At 41.4% G+C, this 20,892-nt stretch overlaps 2 protein-coding genes across 2 annotated transcripts; both read right to left on the minus strand.

Annotated features, from left to right (window-relative positions):
* Window positions 1-1,193: 1,193 nt before the first annotated feature.
* Window positions 1,194-9,512, minus strand: LOC120457309. The gene is made up of 6 exons (XM_039644807.2): window positions 9,337-9,512; window positions 3,520-4,394; window positions 3,024-3,393; window positions 2,306-2,902; window positions 1,773-2,149; window positions 1,194-1,626 (listed from the first exon to the last, which is right to left on the minus strand). The coding sequence occupies exons 2-6, from the start codon at window positions 4,339-4,341 to the stop codon at window positions 1,396-1,398; spliced, it is 2,397 nt and encodes a 798-aa protein (XP_039500741.2). The 5' UTR covers window positions 4,342-4,394; window positions 9,337-9,512; the 3' UTR covers window positions 1,194-1,395.
* Window positions 9,513-10,165: 653 nt separating this feature from the next.
* On the minus strand, window positions 10,166-12,173 carry LOC120457316 (probable cytochrome P450 4d21). Its single transcript, XM_039644820.2, has 5 exons — window positions 11,867-12,173; window positions 11,425-11,811; window positions 11,298-11,367; window positions 11,042-11,238; window positions 10,166-10,986 (listed from the first exon to the last, which is right to left on the minus strand). Exons 1-5 carry the CDS (start codon window positions 12,027-12,029, stop codon window positions 10,271-10,273), a joined length of 1,533 nt encoding a protein of 510 aa, XP_039500754.1. The 5' UTR covers window positions 12,030-12,173; the 3' UTR covers window positions 10,166-10,270.
* Between the last annotated feature and the right edge of the window lie 8,719 nt (window positions 12,174-20,892).

The raw sequence follows: 20,892 nt of genomic DNA on the forward strand, positions 1-20,892 counted from the left end.
CAGTTTTTTCGGGTGGTTTTTCGTCTTCGCCCAATTGCCCAATGTTGGGATTAGGGATTGTGCCGAAAACATATATTAATAGTCTCTGGGTCCGGAACAATGACAGCAATCAAATCGCATTTGCCGTTATGCCAAAAGCGGATTTTTGATGCCAATCAATCAGAAAGTGGGCCCCGCAAAAAATAAAAAAAAACGAAAACTCGCTTTTCGGATTGTTTTCCCTTGTTTTTGCCAATCGGTTTTCGCATGATTCTGGGGTGAAATCAAAGCGCATTTAACTTTTGTGGTTGTGCAGATATTCGGCAGCAGAATGCTCGCAATATGCCACCACCAGCCCCTAAAATCCCCGAAAATCTCAATAGAAATGGGCTGTCAGTCGAGTTCTAAACTGAAGTTGAGTTTCGGGTAGGAGTTCCTCCAAATGCCACAGACTGCAATTTAATCTGCCTTGACAAGTGTTGTCGTCCGTTGTTGTCTCTCTTAATTTTAAGGCAGCATTATAGAAGCCGGATCTGCTTGGCAAACTACCTAATAAATTTTGCTGTACACTACCCAAAATATTCTATTTCCTTTTATTCTAAGCTATTAAAATGTATATCTTTGTCATTAGTTAGAAGAGTTGCATTTCCGTACATTTAAATGAAGTCCAACCTCTTTTATTCGTTGCGCTACAAGTGAACCATCAAAGCTAAATAAAGAATATAAATTAATAGGAGAACCACTTTGTTTCCAGTGTACTGCAGCCAGCTTAGCACACACTCATGGAGATAATGGACTCCGTAGCATTCACTGCACCACCGAATCGATAACAATGGACTGGTTAATTGAATTGCCCAAACCAAATGGTCTTTTGGTCGGTCTTTTGAACGCGTGGGCCATACTGACCAAAGACCAAGGTTGTTGTTGTGAAATAATGTCCCGACTTTAATTGTATCGATTTCATTTGAATTTCGTTAGAGCATTGTCCATATATGTATGTCCAGCATATGAGTATACTCGTATGTTTATGGCTTTCGAAAGTAGCAAACAAAGAAAATTATATGTTTTCTGTACTGCCTTTATGTTCCTGACAAGGTTAGTCGCGGTGCGAAGATGGAAAAGATTAATTGCTTGGAACAATTTACAAAATAATGAGTACCGAAACTTACACCAATTTCACGTTACCACGTTAATCATTTAATCGTTTATGCTACTCACATCTTAAACTTTATTCATTGCAAAAAATACAATTTTCACGCGCATACAAATAGTTAAACAACTCTAAACACTAGACAACTTAGATGCTAACAAAGATTTACAAATACATCATTTATCATACATATAGCGAGCGAAGAAAATACAAGTGGAGAGACATAATAGAGACATAAATAAACATTAGATACAAGATACATCACTCTACGACTTGGGCTTTCGACTTCGATTGGGCGTGGTCCTCAACGAACGCCTTGTACTGGTCACCGCAGCTGTGGTTGTTGCTGCTGAGCTGGTCTGCTGCTCTGGTGGTGCTGATGATGATGCTGATGATGTTGTGGGTGGTGGTGCAGTGGTCGAGGTGGTGCGCAGCCTACTTGGGCGCTCCCGATAGACGCACATTAGTTCGTCGGCAGCATCGGGACAATCAATTTGCTGTAGGAAGTGCACATGAAACTGTTTTGTAACTATATACTTTTTACTAAATAGCTATTATACTCTATGAAAGCGTTAAATGATTCATTGTATTTGGTACATGTATTTGACAAATTAGAAACTTAAAGGGTTCTAACTTTTCCTACCTTATCGCACAATTGACTGACAGTGATGCACTTGCCACTCACACAACGCAGCTCGTGTGGCGGACAACCTCCTGAGGAAGTTGCCACCTCGTAGGGATTGGACTTTGATGTGGGTGGATTAATTGGGCTTGATGTGGTGCTGCTGATGCTGGGAGTACTGGTGGTACTACTGGTGGTGGTACTGGTGGTGGTACTGGTGGCTCTTTCGCGCTTCTGAGCCAACGCCGAACTGGGAATTGCACTCGCTGTTCTGGCCGCTGGAGTTGTGGGTGCGGAAACGCTGAATTTCACAGAAGTTCGATTGGCTCGCTGGGAATACTTGAACTTGTTCTCCGAATCACTGGTCATCATTATCTCCTTGCTGTCCCGAAAGTTTACTGAGAACAAATGTTGCGGGTTACACATATGAAAGATGAAATAAAAAAATACAATATTAAAACACACAAATGAAACCTTTTACTATTAATCGTTTTTGAAGTCTAAGCAATGCAATTATTAAGTATATAACAAATTGAGTTGGCTTGTCATCTTACCAAATCCTTTAGGTCCTGCAGCGCCTTCCTCTGCACTGGAATTCACTGGAGGCGCCGGCGCAGCCACCTGATGAATCTGGAACTTGGTTTCCGTGCCCGCATCCTCATCGGTGGTGGCCGTAATGTACGTGTACACTTTGTCATTCGTCTCGTTGGGTGATAAAAAACTGGCATAGGAAAACACACGCGGAAAGGCATTCAGTTCAGACTCATCGAATGGGGCCAAATCGCCAGAGCCGTACTCATCGCAGTCTTGTTCATCGCTGCCATCTAAGCAGTCCACATTCTGATCGCATCGATACTTCTCCACGAGGCACTTTTCATTCGAACGGCAACGGAATTCGTCCGTTTCGCAGAGCAAACATTGCTCATCCTCATCCTCGCCACCTAGGCAATCCTTGATCTTGTCACACTGCCAGTTCTGGGGTATGCAACTGCCATCATGGCACTGGAACTCGTTGCCATAGCAATAATCACGTCGCCTTGTGGGATCCTCGCACTTGTGGCTCTCATGGGCATCGGGATACAGGTTACAGTCGAAGAGCTCGCCCAGGATGTCCGAATTGTAAATCGCTATGGAACAGGCTTCCAAAATGGCTGAGAAGTGGCAAAAACCAATAAGCAAGATATTGAATTGAGAGTTTATTGAAGTTCTAATTATTTCTATTACGTTGCAATAATTTCGTATATATATATTTATAGACGTATTCTTTCTCACCCTTGCAGATGCGACGACACGGAGGCAGCTGTCCGATGTGCAGAGGTCGACACTCGGGTTCCAGGGCGCCACAAATGAACTCAGCCGCCCTGGCGGAGCAGTTGGCCCGGATGAGGGTCTCGTAGGCTGCCATGGAGGTGGCGTCCCGTGGTGCGGCACCCTCGCGATTGTAGGTGAGATCGTAGTCGAGCACGCCCTGGCACATGGGCAGCATGGTCGACTGGCAGCCACTGTTCGTCGTTGAGGGGGTGGTAAGGGCCATCGCCTCTGTGGGCCGCCCACTGGCCGACAAGGGGGGCGGAAGGGTGGGGGAGACCCGGGTCAGAGGAGTCTCGTTGCCAGCGGGAGTCGCCTGCGGTTTGTGCAGTAACTGAAAGAGAGAGTATTTGGGATTGGTGATAATTAGCTGACAGCACATCACAGACACTAAGCTAGAAAGTTTAAGGTATTACATAATCATGACATAATAATGTAATGTAATAAAAGGCAAACTTACTTCTTTGAGCAACTGCAGCATTCGCTTGTCCTGCTCGATGGGAACCCCAAAGCTGTTCTGATGCCCGGAGGTGAATCTAATACTGTCCGCTGGCAGCAAGGTGTCATCGTAGTCGCCATCGCCATCGCCATTGCCATTGCCATCTTCACCCTCAGCCTCTGGGTCGCCGTCGTCACCAAATGCTATTTCTGGCAGCTCCGTGCTCTCATCACTGTTATCACTGCCATCCACGTCTTCGAGTCGTGTGGTTTCCTGGGGAGCTTTTTCGGTGGACCTGGTGGTTTCCTCATCCCAGGCCTCGTTGCTGCTGGAGCTCGTGGATGTCAAAGTGGCTTCATAGCGACGCTGCAGGAACTTGGCTCTAGCCACACTCACATCGTGAAGCCAAAGACAGTAGGTGATCAGTCCGAAGAAGAGCAAAACGCTGGCCACAAATATAATGGGCCACCTCAGGTACTTCCACCTGCACACGCTTCGAGCATAGCCCAACAGCATCCAGGGTGTTGGCTTCTCCGGCCGCTCCAACTTGCTGTTCAAATAGTAATTAGCCGTCAATGGGTACTTGTAGCGTCGAACTTGAAGTTCGGCCAGGGTTTCGGGACTCCCCAGCATTCCAATGTGGTATTTCTGAGTCTCGGTCCAGCACGATTCGCCGGAGGCGCGGGTGTAGTCACTGTGATCTTTCGGAGATCCCTCATCATTATCGTCGATGGTCTGCACCGTGATGTTGAGGCCGTGGGGATATTTGGTGGGCTGACGTCTCAATCCGGTGACTGATGAGGTCTCATTCGCAATTGCTTCCAGCTGCTTCTGTTCGGCCATTGTTACCTGAGCTCACCTTTCGAATGGCCCCTCCAAATGTCAATTGCTAAAAGCTACACGGGAAATAAAAATGTAAGTAATAAAAAAATATAAAATCTGTTGAAAGCTATTTAGATGTTAAGCAAGGTAATCCATACATTTTAATATTTTCTTTTGTAATTCTCTTAAATTATAATCGATTGATGACATATTAAATAATTTAGTTGAGCGGCCTAAGTTTCCAGAATTTGATTATTTCTCTCAGTGTATCTACCACTATTGCATAACCCGGGGGTAATTTCAACTGTCTAACTGATTTTCAAGAGTCTTCAGTAGATTAGGGCTCTGCTCCTCTCTCTTCTGGAAATCGGGGATTTGCGAAAGGCAATCGAATTGCAGATGAAAATGAAAGTGCCTGGCAATATGCATTTCGGTATTTCCACCACTTGTGGAAAGTTGTCAACCAAGCCGAGAGATTGCTGATCTTCAGTCTGTTGCTTCAATTAAGCTTCATTAATTCCACTGAAGAAAAAACCGCAAGCAATCAAAAAGCAGATGCTGCAATTTCATTTGGATTTTCCCAAGCTCTTTGCGGCGATAAATAATCGTACATATTACAGTCGTATTTACGATGAGCATATGTATGTATGTATATGAGCATGTACCGAGAAGCCCCCCAATTGTATTGGCCAATAGTTTAGAAAAATTGAAATGCGAATTGCATTGGGCAAGAGATCGCCGGCAAGTGGCTGCTTCTGCAGCGGTAAGTTCACATAAAGTTGCAGATACACAAAAGTCAGCGGAAAACTCGTTAGCCGGAAAAACGAAGAGCAAGCGAGACGACCAAAAACCATGGCAATAATAGTTGGAAATATAGTAAGCTGGTGAGTCTGGTGAATCTGACTGACACGAAGAATAGATGCCCTGGGAGCGGTTATTATAAATGGGAATGGGCCAATGCTGGAAATTGGTTACAAGAAAATGTCAAATCAAATGGTATCTGCAATACAACGGCATTTCTTATTTTATGTGCCAAATACACTTTTTCGCAATATTTATTTCCACAGGGTGCAGACACACATTACACATGTTTTTGTGAAAATATTGCAAATACATTTTATCTTTAAAACTATTATTTATTTATTGTAAAGACATTACATCCAATAAGAACAGTTATACTTTGTATAGCTCTTTTTGCAGCGAATCAAATTAAAGTGTTTTTTTTTCCCAAACATTGATTGGTTTTAAGGGTATCTCTAAAAGAGTTGCCTTACTTAAGACGCCACTCGGTGTTATGCACTCGTGTTACTACGGATTTTTACCCTTTTCCCCTGGGTTGGCATTACGAGTGCGATGATCAAAAGGCGCTTGAGCTTGGCGGCCACAGTTGGCTGAGTGTCGAGTGCTGAAGTGTTTTCTTTGTACATACATATATATGTACATAACATATATATGTATATATTTCTTGGTTTTGGTTCAGACAACTCCAGCCGGGATCTTGCTCCTCTTGCACTTGCTTGCAACTGCTAGCCAACTGGTGCTAGTGACCTTTTCACTTTTGTTTTCGTTGCTGCCTGACTGCCTCTGTCTGCCTGGCTGCCAAGTTGCAAGTAACCAAGTTGTCCAGATTCCATGTTGCCTCAAGTGTTGCGGCTTCTTGTCGGGAAGCTCAAGAGGCGGAGTCTGCGGCACAGAGGAAAATGTAACGCCAGTTGTATATCTCTCTTAGCATGGACAGCATAATTAAGCTTTTAATACAATCTATTGAATGTATATAAATTTGATTTATATGTTTTTCTTCGATTTTTCTTCTTCATCTTGAATGGAATGAATGTTTTCACTGTCTTTCCAATTAAGTAATATTTTTCTGAGTACATCAACATCTGCACCACCGTTCGTTGGTCGATTAATGAGCTGCAGGCCGGCACTCAACTCTCGCCTCTTCAACTCCTCTCGGGTGTGCAAAATCGTTTTCTCATTTTTTGTTGGCCAGGTTATTAAGCGTTTCGCTGGCGGCTTTTAAGATTTGGCTAAGGTCACTCGAATGGTGGAAAATGCTAGCCAAGCTGGGTAAGCCAGGCAAGCAATCGACAGAAAGGTCATAACAGCAATTGACGGAGTGCCGCAGAGAACCTTGCCTTAGGGTCGAGACTCAGATTGTGACGGGTGTAACCAAAGAGCACGATTACCACGGAGAAGGTGGGTCCAAAGTGTCTGCTGTGAATGTGGAGTACTTGGGAGCTCGGTGGTTTTTCAGGCATACTTAACGACCGATGAGCATGTGAGACTGCGTGGGAAATGAGGTAATCTAAGTACAAAGCGGGCATTTTTGGTGGTTGGCAGATCCGCGATCTCCTCTCAATTACAGCCTCAGTTTTGTTTCGCAGTCACGCACCTATCTAGATCTTTGGCAACCTGTCTAATTAGTAACTGTAGCTCTGCATTCGATATCTGTATCTGTATCTGAGTGGCTGTATCTGAGGCCGAAAGGCACTTCCAGGCATTGTTCAATCGCTCGTTTGGCCAGCCATTAGAACACCTTTGGGCAATGCAATGGTATGCCTCAATGCCCAGCTCTGTACTTGAGTCCCTCTCTAGTGCAATCTTCAATGTGTACATATGTACATATAAATCGGTTGCCCAACGCCGTATAATTTTGTTTAGTTTGTGTGGCTTTGATGTTGGTCATTTCACACGTCGAACAAGAACGAAACTAGCTTAGATTACACTGGCAAAAATAAAAACGCTCAGAATGGGTCATGTATAGACAGATACTGGTTGAATATTTTATTCTTAATGGTCAAGAAAGTTATCGGCAGAGCAGCTTTTGCCTAGTGCATGACTCGCATTCCTGGCCAGGTAAATTGCATTGAAACGTTGCAGCATCCACTGTCGAATGCCAGCTTATAAGTTAAGTCATTTTCCAACTCGTTGCTGTGCAGCAAAGGCAACTGCAACCGCACAGTTCAAAGTTATTTTGTACAAATAAATTGTTTATGCTTTTCGATTTTATTTTGCTTCGGCCGCAGTACGTGCCATGCGATGTTTTTCTGTGCGAGGTGAGCCAGCATTGCTGTCCAGTCCAAGTCCGATTGGAAGTCAGAGTCTGGGTCTAAAGCTAAAGCTAAAGCTGAATGTGAATCTGAATTGGTATCTGTATCTGTATCTGAAACTGAATCTATGTGAAGCTGAGGCCAGCTGCCTTCCGAAGCAGTTAGCGGGTGGATTATGGCAGTTAGACATAGCGATTATGGCCTTACATGATCATGCAACTTGCTACAGTTTGCCTAGCTAAGTTCTGAGTCATATTTGGCGAACAGAAGATCAAGAGGAGCTGCAGCTAGGTTATGACAACCAGCGATCGGTCGTGTTTGGGTCGAGGTGGACTGGGCTGATTAGATGACAGTGAAGTCAATGGATTCCAAAGATTCTGAACGATTCTGACCGATTAAGCCATCGATCATTGTTGACATTTGAACAGATCGTGGGCGGATAAATGCACGTCTGTAGTTTAATTGACTTTTGATCCATGGATACGTAGGTACAATACAATCTCCTGTTCTTTCAACTGGCTGCTTATTACCGAATAAACAACTTTAATTACTTTTCCATTGTGTTACGTACTTTGGCACCTTTTGTTGTGCGATCGCAAAAACTGATCAGTCATGGTTTTGCGAATTCTCTTTAAATTGTATTTCCAATTATTGTTTATGATCATGATACTTATTAAGTTAACGACCTATACTCAAAAGTCTTAACAACTATATTGATTACTTCACTCAGCCCATAATCCTTGGAACTCAATTATGGTTGTTATTCTTAAGAAATATATTATATACATTAGTTCATTTACTCCTGCTTATTAAGTATTTAAGAAAGTTTTTAAATTCTTAAAGATTTGTTACGAAACTTAAACATCTTTCTGTTACATTGATTGTGCTTTACTTTACGACCTAAATCATGATAACTTTTAAACTTCCAATGATCAGACAGCGTTAAAGTGATGTCAGAGTTCTTCAGCCATCACCATTATGATAATTTCTTGGCTTAGAAATAATCTTAGAAGCTTCTTATGATCACTCAGCTGGGAAATGATCTCAGAAACCGTCTGCTGCCAACCACTATAATCATTTAGCGCCTTAAAAAGAATCTTAGAATGGTTCATCGACTAGTTTCTCGACTACTAATAACTCGTTGATATTAACGCACAGCTAAAGATCGGCAATACATGGACTTGTTCATCTTAACTCTAAGACAAGAGATGCATTTAAATCTGCCTGTCATCGGAGCAATTATTTTATCAATCAGGCCTACGAGAGATCTCCACAACTGCACAATCATCAAGCGCCAGACTGCGAGTTCTGGTTTTGTCTGTGCTTCACCTGTTTGCTCATTTGAATACATTTGTAATTAATGCAGCTACCAGATTTTCAGATTTTCATTTCACACCAGCAAACACCCATTCGACGATGATCATCAGATCGTAGCTCACACGAGAACCGCACTTTTGTCACTTTTCCACGCTTTTCAGATTCACTTTGCGGTCGAGATTTTATTTTTTTTTTATTTATTTTTTATGTATATTGTTGCAGGGCAACCGCGAATGTTTATGGATATGCGAGTGTGAGTGCTCGACATTCATGTTATGTTAATCAATGTTGATTGCAACTTTATTTCGCTTTTTTTTTGCGCTTCTATTTCTCGTCTTTAATTAAAAGTGCAAACTTCAAAATTAATTAAAGTGACTTTGGTTTGGGTTTGTACATGGCAATTTGAGCTTGTTGCTCTGTAATTACAGCGTCTTAATTTGCATAAAAATTTCGTTTGGCAAGCATTTGTCGGGCATTTTCAGCACGCCAATAATTGTGGGAGGCTTCATTGTATGTTTTTCATAAAGGATTGTTTGCGAATCTCAGAGTTTGGTCAAACGCAGTCATTCTTCCAGATTGGTCACACACATCACTCAATCAATTAATAGTACTTTATACAATAAATAACCCAGGATGAAAAACTCACGCTGTGCACTTGTTGTTAATATTCGAAAATGATTGAAACCCGCGTTTTTTGAGCCGCATCCGCGCGATCGGCTGCCAAAAAACCGACTGAAAGATAAAAACTTCGGCTGAAGAAGCCAAAAAACCAGAGCTTCTCTTTCGGATTCTTCTGAAAGAGTCCAACACGAAGCTCACCTCAACTCGGCTTGGCTTTCGGTTTCGATTTGATTTCGCTTTCGAGCTCAAGCCACGGATCGTGTCTCAAATCACCGGCACTTCAAGTTTCTCTCTTAAAACCAGCTATCGAAACACTCTTAAAATGCAGTTTTACTCTTTTTTCGCATCGAACGTTAGGAGTCATTGGTTCAGTGTGTCGCCAGCGATTTTTCCTTTTCAGTTTATTTTTGGCTTTGGAGCCAATACTTTAATGGCTCTTTGCAACGTGACGTTTAAGTTATGATGAGATCGTTTCGCCTGACTTTTATGCGATCGTACATATGAATGTACATATGTGTGTGTGCGGAATGGAGCGTGCCCAGGGGCTGTAAAGAATGTTTTAATGCTGGGGAGTTGTGACAAAAAAAACTGTCGTTACTGGTTGTCGGTTGGTTTTTTGCAGCTTTTCTGGGATCGTTGGGGCTGAGGTTTCTGCAATTGGCTTATGGAAATTTCGCACATGTGGGTGACGGCTTCAACATCGAAGTGGGTTAAGTGGATTCAGCAGATGAGTCATGGAATGCCAAAAAAGGTAGAGCCATTTGAAAATACTACGCAGGATGCACAGCAAGAAATCACAAGGTCTATGATGTATAATGTTTAAAGATACTTTACTAGTTACCTAGCATTACTGTGATAAGTTTTTAGTAATAATAAGTTTGTTCCTGGCATATAATGTAGAATCAAAAAAAAAAAAAAAAATAGTGAAGGCGATTATATGACCCATATGTATCACTTAATTATTTAACTCTTGTTCTTGGCCTAAGGCCAACATGATTTCCCGTAGAGGAACTCAATATGAACGTGTACGTAGGTTTAAGATCCTCGCCAAGCGGAAGAAGTTCGTAGTGCCGAATGACCTTACTGATCAGCGCTTTCATCTGCAGGTTGGCGAATTTCTGGCCTATGCAGTTCTTGGGCCCCGAACTAAAAGGAATATATGCTAGAGGCGCATGCGAGCTCGCTTTCATATCCAACCATCTTTCCGGCTTGAAGACCAGGGGATCCGGAAAGTACTCCGCATCTCGGTAGACATAGTAGGGCATTAGTAAAATGCTTGTATTGCCGGGAATGGTCTTATCGCCAATGGGCAAGTCCTCGGGAATGTACCTTCCGAGTATGGGAACTGGTGGATGTAAACGCATTGTCTCCTTGATCACGCAGTCGAGATATTTGAGTTCCAGCAACTTGGTTTGGCTCACTGGAGCGTCGGGATCCGTTCCTAGAATAGACAGTAGTTCCTCGTGGATGCACTGCTGGACTTTGGGATGCCTGGATATCGCATGTAGTGCGTGGGACACCCCACTCGTGGTGGTGTCATCTCCTGCGAATATGAAAACATCCACCTCCTCGCGGATGTCCACATCACTTAGGGGCTTGTTGTCGATGGAGGCTTGCAGCAGGATGTCCAGCAAAGTCATCTTAGCTCTGCCACCAATTTCTTCGTCTCCCATTACTACAAAATAAATATTGTTCAAAGTATAACTCTGCAATGAATTTAGTTCACGTACTCAGTGGTTTGTAGGTGCCATCAGCTTTGGTCCGCTCCAAAATCGCTCGTCGTTCGCGAATGACCTTGTCAGTGAAGTCCTGCATTATTGCTATGTCCTTTTGCAATCGGCGATAAACCAAAGGGGCTGCCAGCGGAAAAAGCCAGTCATAACGCATCGAGACACTTGCCAAGCGTTTGGACTCAATATATACCACACTGAAAACAGAATCAACTTTATTGAAGTATGGTTTACGTGGAAGATATGCACCACCTACCTCTTGAGGGCTTTTGTGTAGGGGAAATTTGGGTCATTCTGAGCATTCACCTGAACACCCATGGCGGTCTCTAATAAATTATAGATAAATATACATAATAATATTCAAAGGATAAATTATCAAATACCTGTGGTCACATCCAGGGCTTCGAGCGAAACGAACTTGAATAGGTCCACGCATGTTTTGCCATCAGCAACACTTCTCAATTTCTCTACCATAATCCCACTATTTCTATCCATTATCTCCACGAAGTTTTCGAGGCACTTGAAGTGAAATGCTGGGGCGAGAACCTTTCTGCGAGAAGTCCACTTATTTCCGGTGCTTAAAAGGAGACCATCGCCAAGAAAATCACCCAGAAATCGGTAGAGCTGCGCTTTTTTGAGCAGTGTGCTGCTACTCAGAATGCCTTCAAAGTATTTTAGATCCTTTGTGTAAATCAGACACTCGCCTAGAACCCACAGGCGAAAGGTATTGCCATATTTATTGAAGTAGTCACCAAACCTCTGAATAAAATCTATAGGGTTAAATTTGATATTTTATTATATTAACAAATATTAAGATTCACTCACTTTCTGGCCTAAAAGTCAAGGCCTGCAGTCCATTGCCCACTATAGGGAGCGAAAATGGTCCCGAAATCTTGGACTTCGCAAAGACGTTAATTCTCCATCGTTTTCGTCCGGTATCCCAGACTAAGGTCATTATAAGAACTCCAATACCTAACAATATCCACATCTTACGTATTCTTAATGCTAAAGCCGCTGTATTATAGTTAAGAGACTGATCGCGAATCTACTTCGACTTGGTTTTGACAGCACCAGTATTTTCAGCAGACTGTGGCTTTATATCAAATGCGGAAAGAATATATTCCGTATCTTATAAAATCTCTGCCTTACACAATTAAAAACCAGTAGTAAAGTAGTTATATAATATTATATTATTTTATATATGTATATCAAAATATATGTAATATAAATATAATAAAATTTAAAACATTTTTTATTTTTAAGAACAATCTGAAAAATATATTAATTTATTATTAAGATGAACACTGAACTTTGTTTTTTATTTTTCTGAGTGCTGTTATACATAAATGACTGCACTATAGCCTACAATATATAATAATTGTTATTATGGGGTGAAAACGACATTGATCTATTCAAATTACAGACGCAGGTCTTAAATTACATTAATTAAAAGATATTTATAAAACGCTTAGTATGGATTTAGTTAACGAACATAACGATGTTATTTAAGAGCCCGGCGTGTGACAGCGTTCGACTTATGAAATATTCCTACTAACACTTGGTATGGATCATGTTTACGAACAGAACGATGTTTATTATGAAATTCCTTATGAATATTCTCTATAAAATATTCCTAACCAATTACAGCAGAAGAAAAAAATTACATTACAACGGGTTGCACATGAATAAGAAATATAGGAAAGGAAACTGAACGCATTGCGCACTGCACTTTGCGGCATCAACATGTGGCAGACTGATATGAAAGCAAATCCTGGCCCCACAAACTGCCCCACTCCCACTCAGCTGCTTGGAGCCATGGCTATTTGGCCCCCAACACATGTCCGCACACAAGTGCGCCATAATTGGCCTGGCCCGAACGACTCCGTAGCCAATTGCAGTTCCTACAGAGAAACCATGGAGCCTGCACTTCAGAAAAGTACTTGTTGTTTCCTTCGATAATACAGGATGGTGTATTTAAAAATTTCACGTTTACCAAAACAATTTAATTATGGTAGAAAACACTTTTGATCGCCTTTGAAAATTGGTAACAATTAACTGACAATTAGAAGGTCGTGTTTTGGGGAAAGCATTATTGAAGTCTCCATGACTGTGCTGCCCTGTTTCTATAAATTATATACGTTAATTATATGTTATACAATAATAATCCAATTTAAAAGTGTTAAAGATAATTTGCGCCCAAAGTATTTTTTAATGGTTTTTCTCTATGCAACGAAATCGATACGCAGTTTTTTATGGCCCAAACGGGGCACAAGGTTAGTGGATTTGTGGACTTTCAGTGCGTTCGATTTCGATTTCAATTTCGATTTCGTTTGGCAGTTTCTGTGTCGCGACTCGCGACTTGGTTTTGTTTCTGGCATCTGTGACTTTGGTTTTGGTTACGGATTCATTTGGGGTTTTCTCGCCGCTTTGTATGGCATTTTTGCAATTATGAATGGCCCAGGTCTCGGTTCGCATTCTAAATGTCAATGTTATTGCACCCAAACAGCTCTGGTGTCGTTATTTCTTCTTTTTGTTTTTTTTGTTGAATTGCCCCCGTGCATCTATGCATCTGCAAGATAGTTTCGTGTTTCCATTTGGCTTTGATTTCCATTTGGCGGTATGCCCGCCAATAGAGGCGGTGGTTGACTTTTCAGAGTTTGTTTGCAAGCTGATCGCATGTGGAATTTCCGCTATTCACGACGACCCACCTTTAAAGTCATAGACTCCAGTCCGATTTCCACTTTGAATGGGAGTCATAAAACATATGAACTTCTCTACACTAGATATCACTCAGTTTTCCATAAACTGTTCTTAAGATGCTACCGAAACTGATAATGTCGCACAAAAAATACTAATACCTAAGGATTATTTTTGACAATTTTAATTAAGAAAAGTATCAGTAGTTCAGTTTCAGTTTAAGATACACCATATGAAATAAAAACTTTAATAAAATACTGTGTAATTTTTTTATTAGGGTATTTCAACTTTTGGGGTCAGCCTTCGTGGCACGAAATCAACAATTTCATGCAATTCGAGTTGGGGGCCATAAATTTAGCGTGGCTTTGCCCATTGTGCGTTGGCTGCCACTGAGAAATCGAATCAATCATTTTGCACACACGAAAACGGAACAGATTCGGAAAAAATGCAATTGTTTTCAGGGGGTAACGGTGGATAGTCGGTATTATGACAGCGTTAACAAAGCGCGGCCAGATTTAAGTGTTTAATTAACACAGAAAGAGTTCAACAAACACAAAAAAGAGAGGCTCGACAACTCGAAAATCGCTCATACGCTCCGTTGAACTTCAAGCGCCAAAACACGCACAGGGAAACTAAAAAGTGAATTCGGTTGTTTATTTTCGGGTGGTGAATGAATGTGAGTACTCAGCTCCAGGGTGTACCAAGCTCTTGATTAATTGTGCAATTGCAATTGAATTAAAAGCGTGTAAATAACTTGAGCAGTGAGGAAGAAATCAAGATGTATGTATGTTAAAGGGGGCGCGTTTTACCCCCCAAATCGTGTCACCTGATATGCAAAGTGGGAAAAAAGAGAAAATCATTGAATCAGAGACGGACACTGACTCGGATTAAACTCAATTTATGGCTGATGCAAATGAGTGGGGAACTAAAGTAAAAATCAACATTGAATTGATTAAGGCGAGCGAGTGAAAAATACAAAAAGGGGAACATCGCATATGTAGATACTCACTCGTGTATGTATATAAAAAATCAGCTAACATAGCAAACACGAGCGAATTGCTCTCCGCCGACTGCGATTAAACACGCTTGTAAATGCTGGCTAAAATAAAAAAAAATAAGTTTAAAAACTCATGAACTGAAAACAACATAACAAGAAAAAGCAGCGTGATATATATAAGTCAAGCGGCTACTGCATCGAGGTCGAAACGCAAGCGACCCAGGAAAATCTTATTCAACTTCCCCAGCCAGAGGACAAACTGAATAGGAAATGGAAAACACAGAGAGATTGAATATGGCAATAGAAATATTTCATGGGACCACTCTATAAAAGATAATTCATCAAGCTTCCGCTAGAGACACACAATGAATAAAAATATTTAATGGTAAACTGAGTTTAAGTTTTAGTACAGTCGATTTTCCTAATCGCTGCAATTGAAGATTAAATTATTAATAGCCGATATCACATAACGAAACAGGGAAACTAGCTACATTAAATATTTAAGCATATTAAATCCATTACTTAAATCTTTCAATTATTTGATTTACACGGCAATTTGTCAATAAAAGTGCAAGACAACTTAACAAGTCGAGCCAGTAAATCATATAGCAATTAGAGTCCAATATAACGATTTAAATAGCTAAGCCGACATCTGTTGGATTATCCAGTTAAAATAACAGCTTGAAGTTCCCTACAACTTAAAGGGTATCGCTGTTGTGCGATAAATATCTTAGCGCATTTCGCGTCCAATTGAATTCGATAAGCAACCAACCGACTGAGTAATGTGCACAGTTGACAACCCCAGTCACTCGAGGAGGGGGCGGATAGAGTTGTAACCACGGCATACTCAACCGATCTGTATGTACAGAGGTACTTACAACCGTCGGTATGTGCTCCGCTGAAGCCAGGCAATCATCCGTATCCGAGGTACACTCTCGGCACTCCACTCCACGGCCCACGATAATATTGAACGCACTTAAGTGCCTGTACCTGTTTCCGTGCCCTCGTCTTAGGATCCGCCTCCAACTCCCCTAACTTTGATTCCAATTCCGTGCTTTGTATTAATGCACAGTTCAAAAAATTTAGGAATTCTGTAGGGTAACTAAAACGAACACCTTTTCTAGTTATATTGTTCTAACTTGAACTTTGCTAGAATGTTCTTAGAATTAGGACCAACTATAACTAAATGTAAATTACCTTTAATTAATGTTCCTTCTTAAGTTTTTTTTATTTGCTGAAATACAGACATTTTTCTTATTTAACAACCTTTCATTGGTCTGTAGTTTTTTCCCCGTGTAATCTTGATTCGCATTAAAACCTGCACGCTTCTTACATGCCAATCGGGATTTTCTATATGTGGATATAAGTTCATGTGCGCCTGTGTGTGTTCATTTGGCTTAAGTTTGTGGTCAAACGAGTTTAAATTTATTTATGATTGGATTTGATTTTATTTAACAAAAAATGCAAACCACATGGAAACTCCGCGGCGAAGTCAGCGGGCGGCGATCGTAATTGCTCCAGGAGTGCTGATCAATTGATGCGGGTGTTGAGCTGGCTGCTCTGCGAGTTGGATGCTGGCTAATACAGTTGTTGGACAGAGAAACATTTATGTGTAGCCCAACTTCCGCATTGGGCTAACGACGAACAATTACACAAAAAATAAACAAAACAAAAGCGAAGGAGCAAAAAACTTACACACGAAAACACGAACATCTTGGAGGTCTCTTCACCTCACGAGATCTTCAGTTTATGGCGCCAGATGAGGGATCCCCATGCGAAAGTGCTTCATCGCCTTTGGATCTCGATTCAAATGTCTATAGACTTAACTTGTGGTTTCATTTGCGTTTGATTTGATACAGTGAGCTATTTGTTGTCGTGATTTTCTTTCTGTGTGAATCTGAACTCGCGTCCATTCATTGCATTTTGCACTAGAGGTGATAGCGTGTGTTAGAAAAAAGTCACAAAACTAATTCTGTTTGTTTCCTATTAAAAAATACTATGTTGCAGAGAGGTGTGATTTGCATGCTTCTAAATTTCGTATAACATAATAACCCGTTTTTGAACAACCAACAAATAAAATATAAAAGCGTCAAGGCTGACTACCTAATGAATATGTTGACCATAAAGGTGGGCGTATAACATATTAAGTGGTAGTTAAAATCAGTACAAAACCGTGCTTCAAACGGAAAATTTAAGTGTCTGTATTCTTTATGCACATCAGATTTAAGATGCTGCCACTGTCTATAAAAATATTTTTAGACTTTCGGCGGAAAGACATTTCCTTAATGTGACAGATGTGTGCCGAAAGGTATCTTGATAAAGTCTGGTTTGGCTAACGGAGCTTAAGAAGTTGAGCATCGTAAAATGCATTAAAATCAAGCCATGAACCCGCCTCTAATCTGTGATCACCTCACGTTGCCACCGCCAATTGCGATCGGCACTCGAAGTGGGCTCGCATTTTGTCAGCGATTTGCACAACGTGCACATGCCTTTTTGCCCGCAACATGAGCTCGTATCTACTATAATTTAGCGCTTGCCTTCTTGGCAATAGCCGCATTGTGCGGGGCTTCACTTGGGTCCCCGAACCAAGTCTCAGTGGGTCTCAGTGGGTCTTAGTGGGTCTCAGTCCCAGTTGGAACGACTCCTCCCCTGCCATCAGCAAGTACCCTACTCCTCCGACTCGACCCCTTTTTTTTCGGCTTCTGCGCTTTGTTTGGCAATTACAAAATTTGTAATTTCAGGTGCGATGCGCCGCGGGAATCTTAAAAACGACGTCGTTGCTGTCAAGAGGCTTGCGCAAACATAAAAAAGTGATAAAAAAAATAGAAACTAGTTACCAGACCGGGCCCGGTGCCTCTATATTTATTTTTCTCCTTCTTGCCTATATGGTAATCCATGCAATCGTGCTAATCTTAACAAGAATGCCGCCGCCGGGCAAGAATGTCAAACTTTCCAGCCTGAAATGATTGCCCCCTAAAATTGAACTGAAATGTGCTCCCAAGAAATAAGCGGGCAAAATTGTTACCAAGCTCCATTATGTCTGGCACTCCCCGAAAAAAATACTCAGCATAGTTGTTCAATGCGGTAGCCATGTCACTTGAGGCAAAGGCCCTTTTGCTGGCTATCCATTGCGATCTGCATACAATGCCCATTGAGATAGTCTGGTATTTAATGTTCGGCTTACTTTAAATGGGGGATATAATGACACCAAGAGAAATCATGAGTTTGCGGTTTCAAAAAAGCCAAAATCATCTTTCTCTCTCATTATTGGGTAGCATTGAATTGGCGGCTTTTTAGCCGCAGCGTTGATGATGAACGCTGTTTTGGTAGCCATGAAATTTGCATAGCAAACCACCTCCCCTGCGGGCTACTCCTCAATTGAAATGCGCCGCTCAAAAGGTTAAACTTAAATGGCATTTGGATAATGCGATGACGCCAGAAAAAATTCAAGTCAAACAATTGAAATCATTCAGAAACAGATACAAGAAGTGGAATTGATTTCATCGTCGTTGTCTCTCGTTTTATTATTTTTTTTTTTTTTTGGATTTAACATTTAGCCCTGATTGATGGGGGCGTGATAAACTATTTTGCATTTAAAGGTGAGGTCTGACTTGATTTGGTTTTTGTTTTTCCTTATGGGAAGCACCAAAAGGTGAAGATTCAGTTGTATTTTTGGGTTAGCTTGGGAACTCTGGTGTGGTAGCTTCTATTTGACTACTTGAGATTAAAGATACTTGTTCAACGGTAGGTATACCTAAGCGTAAAGTTATTACATTATTAAAATCAATAAATACAATATTTTTATATTCATATTTATCAAACGAGATTATTTGCTACAATGTCGGAAATCCCACAATCACTTGCCCTCATCCGATATCACTTAGCCTCAATGAAATACAATAATTAATTCACCAAATGAACAATAATTAATTATGTACTCCATACCTTTCACACGACTCCTCCCAGCTCTTTAATCTCCAATCCCCAGATCGCCCACAGCCGACAAAGCAACTCAACTCTTTAACCTTGCGGCAAATTTGGCACATGCCACCCAGACCACGATCACCCCTATATCATCATAAACAATCAGCCAGACGGCTTGGATTGGGGTTTCGATCAGGTTGGTGGGCAACGCCACTGCGGATCCAAATAGGCCTATCAGTTCCCCATATTTTTCCCCCTTCCCCCGAACAAAGATTAATGAAAACATATGCAATACAAATGCAAATGTAGCAGCGTGCGGAGAGGGGGTGGAACATGGATAGGTAGGGGCCACTCCATCCTGCTTCAAGTGACACAAATCGAGGGTGCACAGGGAGAAAAACTTATTTCTTCACTCTAGGAAACTAAGTCCTAAATATAATAAGGCATTCCCAGCTAAAACTTAAGTGAAATATAATATTAGATATTTAAGTTATATATATGAAATGATTTATTGATAGTATATGAGCTGGTATATGGTAAACTATTTTCTTTCAGTGTGCAGCTGCTGCACGTAATTGAACAAGCTCGATTGTCGCCGCAGTCTAGAGACTTGCTGGTGATTACTCCAAGTCAAAGTCAAGATATAGTTAGGGGATCAGAGGCGCTTGGGAGTGGAGCACACAGCAGTTGGGGGAAGGGGAATGAGAAGGGGAAGCGGTCTCTCTGAGGAGTGTATTTGCATTCAGATTAGCATAAATCCAAGCGACTCTCGGCGTGAATGTGTGAGACAGACGCCGGCAGTAACTAATGAATACATTTGCATGGGCATGACTGTCTCTCCATGAAGCTATGACCCCACTTGTGTCCCCGTTGGACTGCAATGGCTTACACTAAAAGAAAAGCTGTGTTAAGTACTTATAGAATACTTTAAATATCTGTGAAATATAGAATAGAATGGTTTAGGTATCATAACTCGAATATATCTGCAGACGTAGAATAAATGTTTATAAAGTTAAACTTTAAATCTTAAATCTTTTGAGGGCCAGAATGATAAATTAATATTAATGTACACGCTGAGCTTTTTCCAGTATAGTTCTCCAAACTGGAAACTAGTTGTTAGTTTATTAAGCTAGAAGAGTGCAGTTTAAAACAGCTGATCAGTGCGAAATAAGTTAACATGCGAAAAGCTCTTACCTGCTCACAGTTGGCTGTGACTTCGTCACTAGACAATATCTCGCATATCGTTCAGTTCCTCAGTTCCCCCAACTAATTGTTTCGCATTCGTCTCGCTCAGCAAGTCACGAACAGCCCGCATTCCACAGAGCAGAGCAGAGCAATTATAACCAAATCAACGCAATGCACAAAAATTACAAAAATTACAAAAATTGCAGCTTGGTCGTTGCACCCAAAAATGGTGGCTCTGCAGTCCGCTGCACTCGAAAAGCACTTCCGTGTTTTGGAAAATACGCGGCGGGCAAAGGAGTTGGCATGCGAAAAAGCAGACCGCGCATCCTTTAGCGCCATTAAGCTGACAAATTGTTATCGTGGTCGTCGCCGGGTCCCCAAGTCGTAAATTTGGGGACACTTGCTCAGCACAGATAGCACGGCCAGCACCAGAGTGGTCGCCATTCCACATCCACATCAGCAAAAGCCAACGAGAGCCTTTCACCCACTTTCGACCACCAGGAGGCAATGCATCATGCACTTGTCAGAAAGTGAAAAAACTAACAACAACGGCAGCAAAGTAATGCAAAGTGCATGTTTGGATACCCTGCCAAAGAAGGATAATTATTATATTTTATCTTCAGATAATTCTAATACCAAAAATATAATATAATGTTAATCATATTACAACATTTAAATGCATCTCTTTGGGTAATAATAATTAAGTTTGCATAAAGCATTGGTGGCATTGTGGGAAGCTATTTCCTGAACATAAAAACTAAAAGACTTGCTGGCAGTGTGGAAAAAAGAAAGACAGAATGTGGTGTTGGGGGAGGAGAAAGCGACGGGTCTGCTCCACTTTTGGCTGCGTTACGCAATCTTCGAAGTCTCCGTCTTTCGACTCTGTCGCCTGTCTGCAACGCCGTTACAGTTACAAGACACTCGAACAATGCGCACAAAAAACAAAATGGTAATAAAGCAAGAAGCAAAAGTCGGGAACAGCGTCTCAACGTCTCCGTCCCAGAGTAAGTGTTGCCCCAAACCTCAATAACCCACTGAGTGGAGTGAC

The sequence above is a fragment of the Drosophila santomea genome, chromosome 2L, assembly GCF_016746245.2.
Source record: "Drosophila santomea strain STO CAGO 1482 chromosome 2L, Prin_Dsan_1.1, whole genome shotgun sequence".
NCBI lineage: Eukaryota > Metazoa > Arthropoda > Insecta > Diptera > Drosophilidae > Drosophila > Drosophila santomea.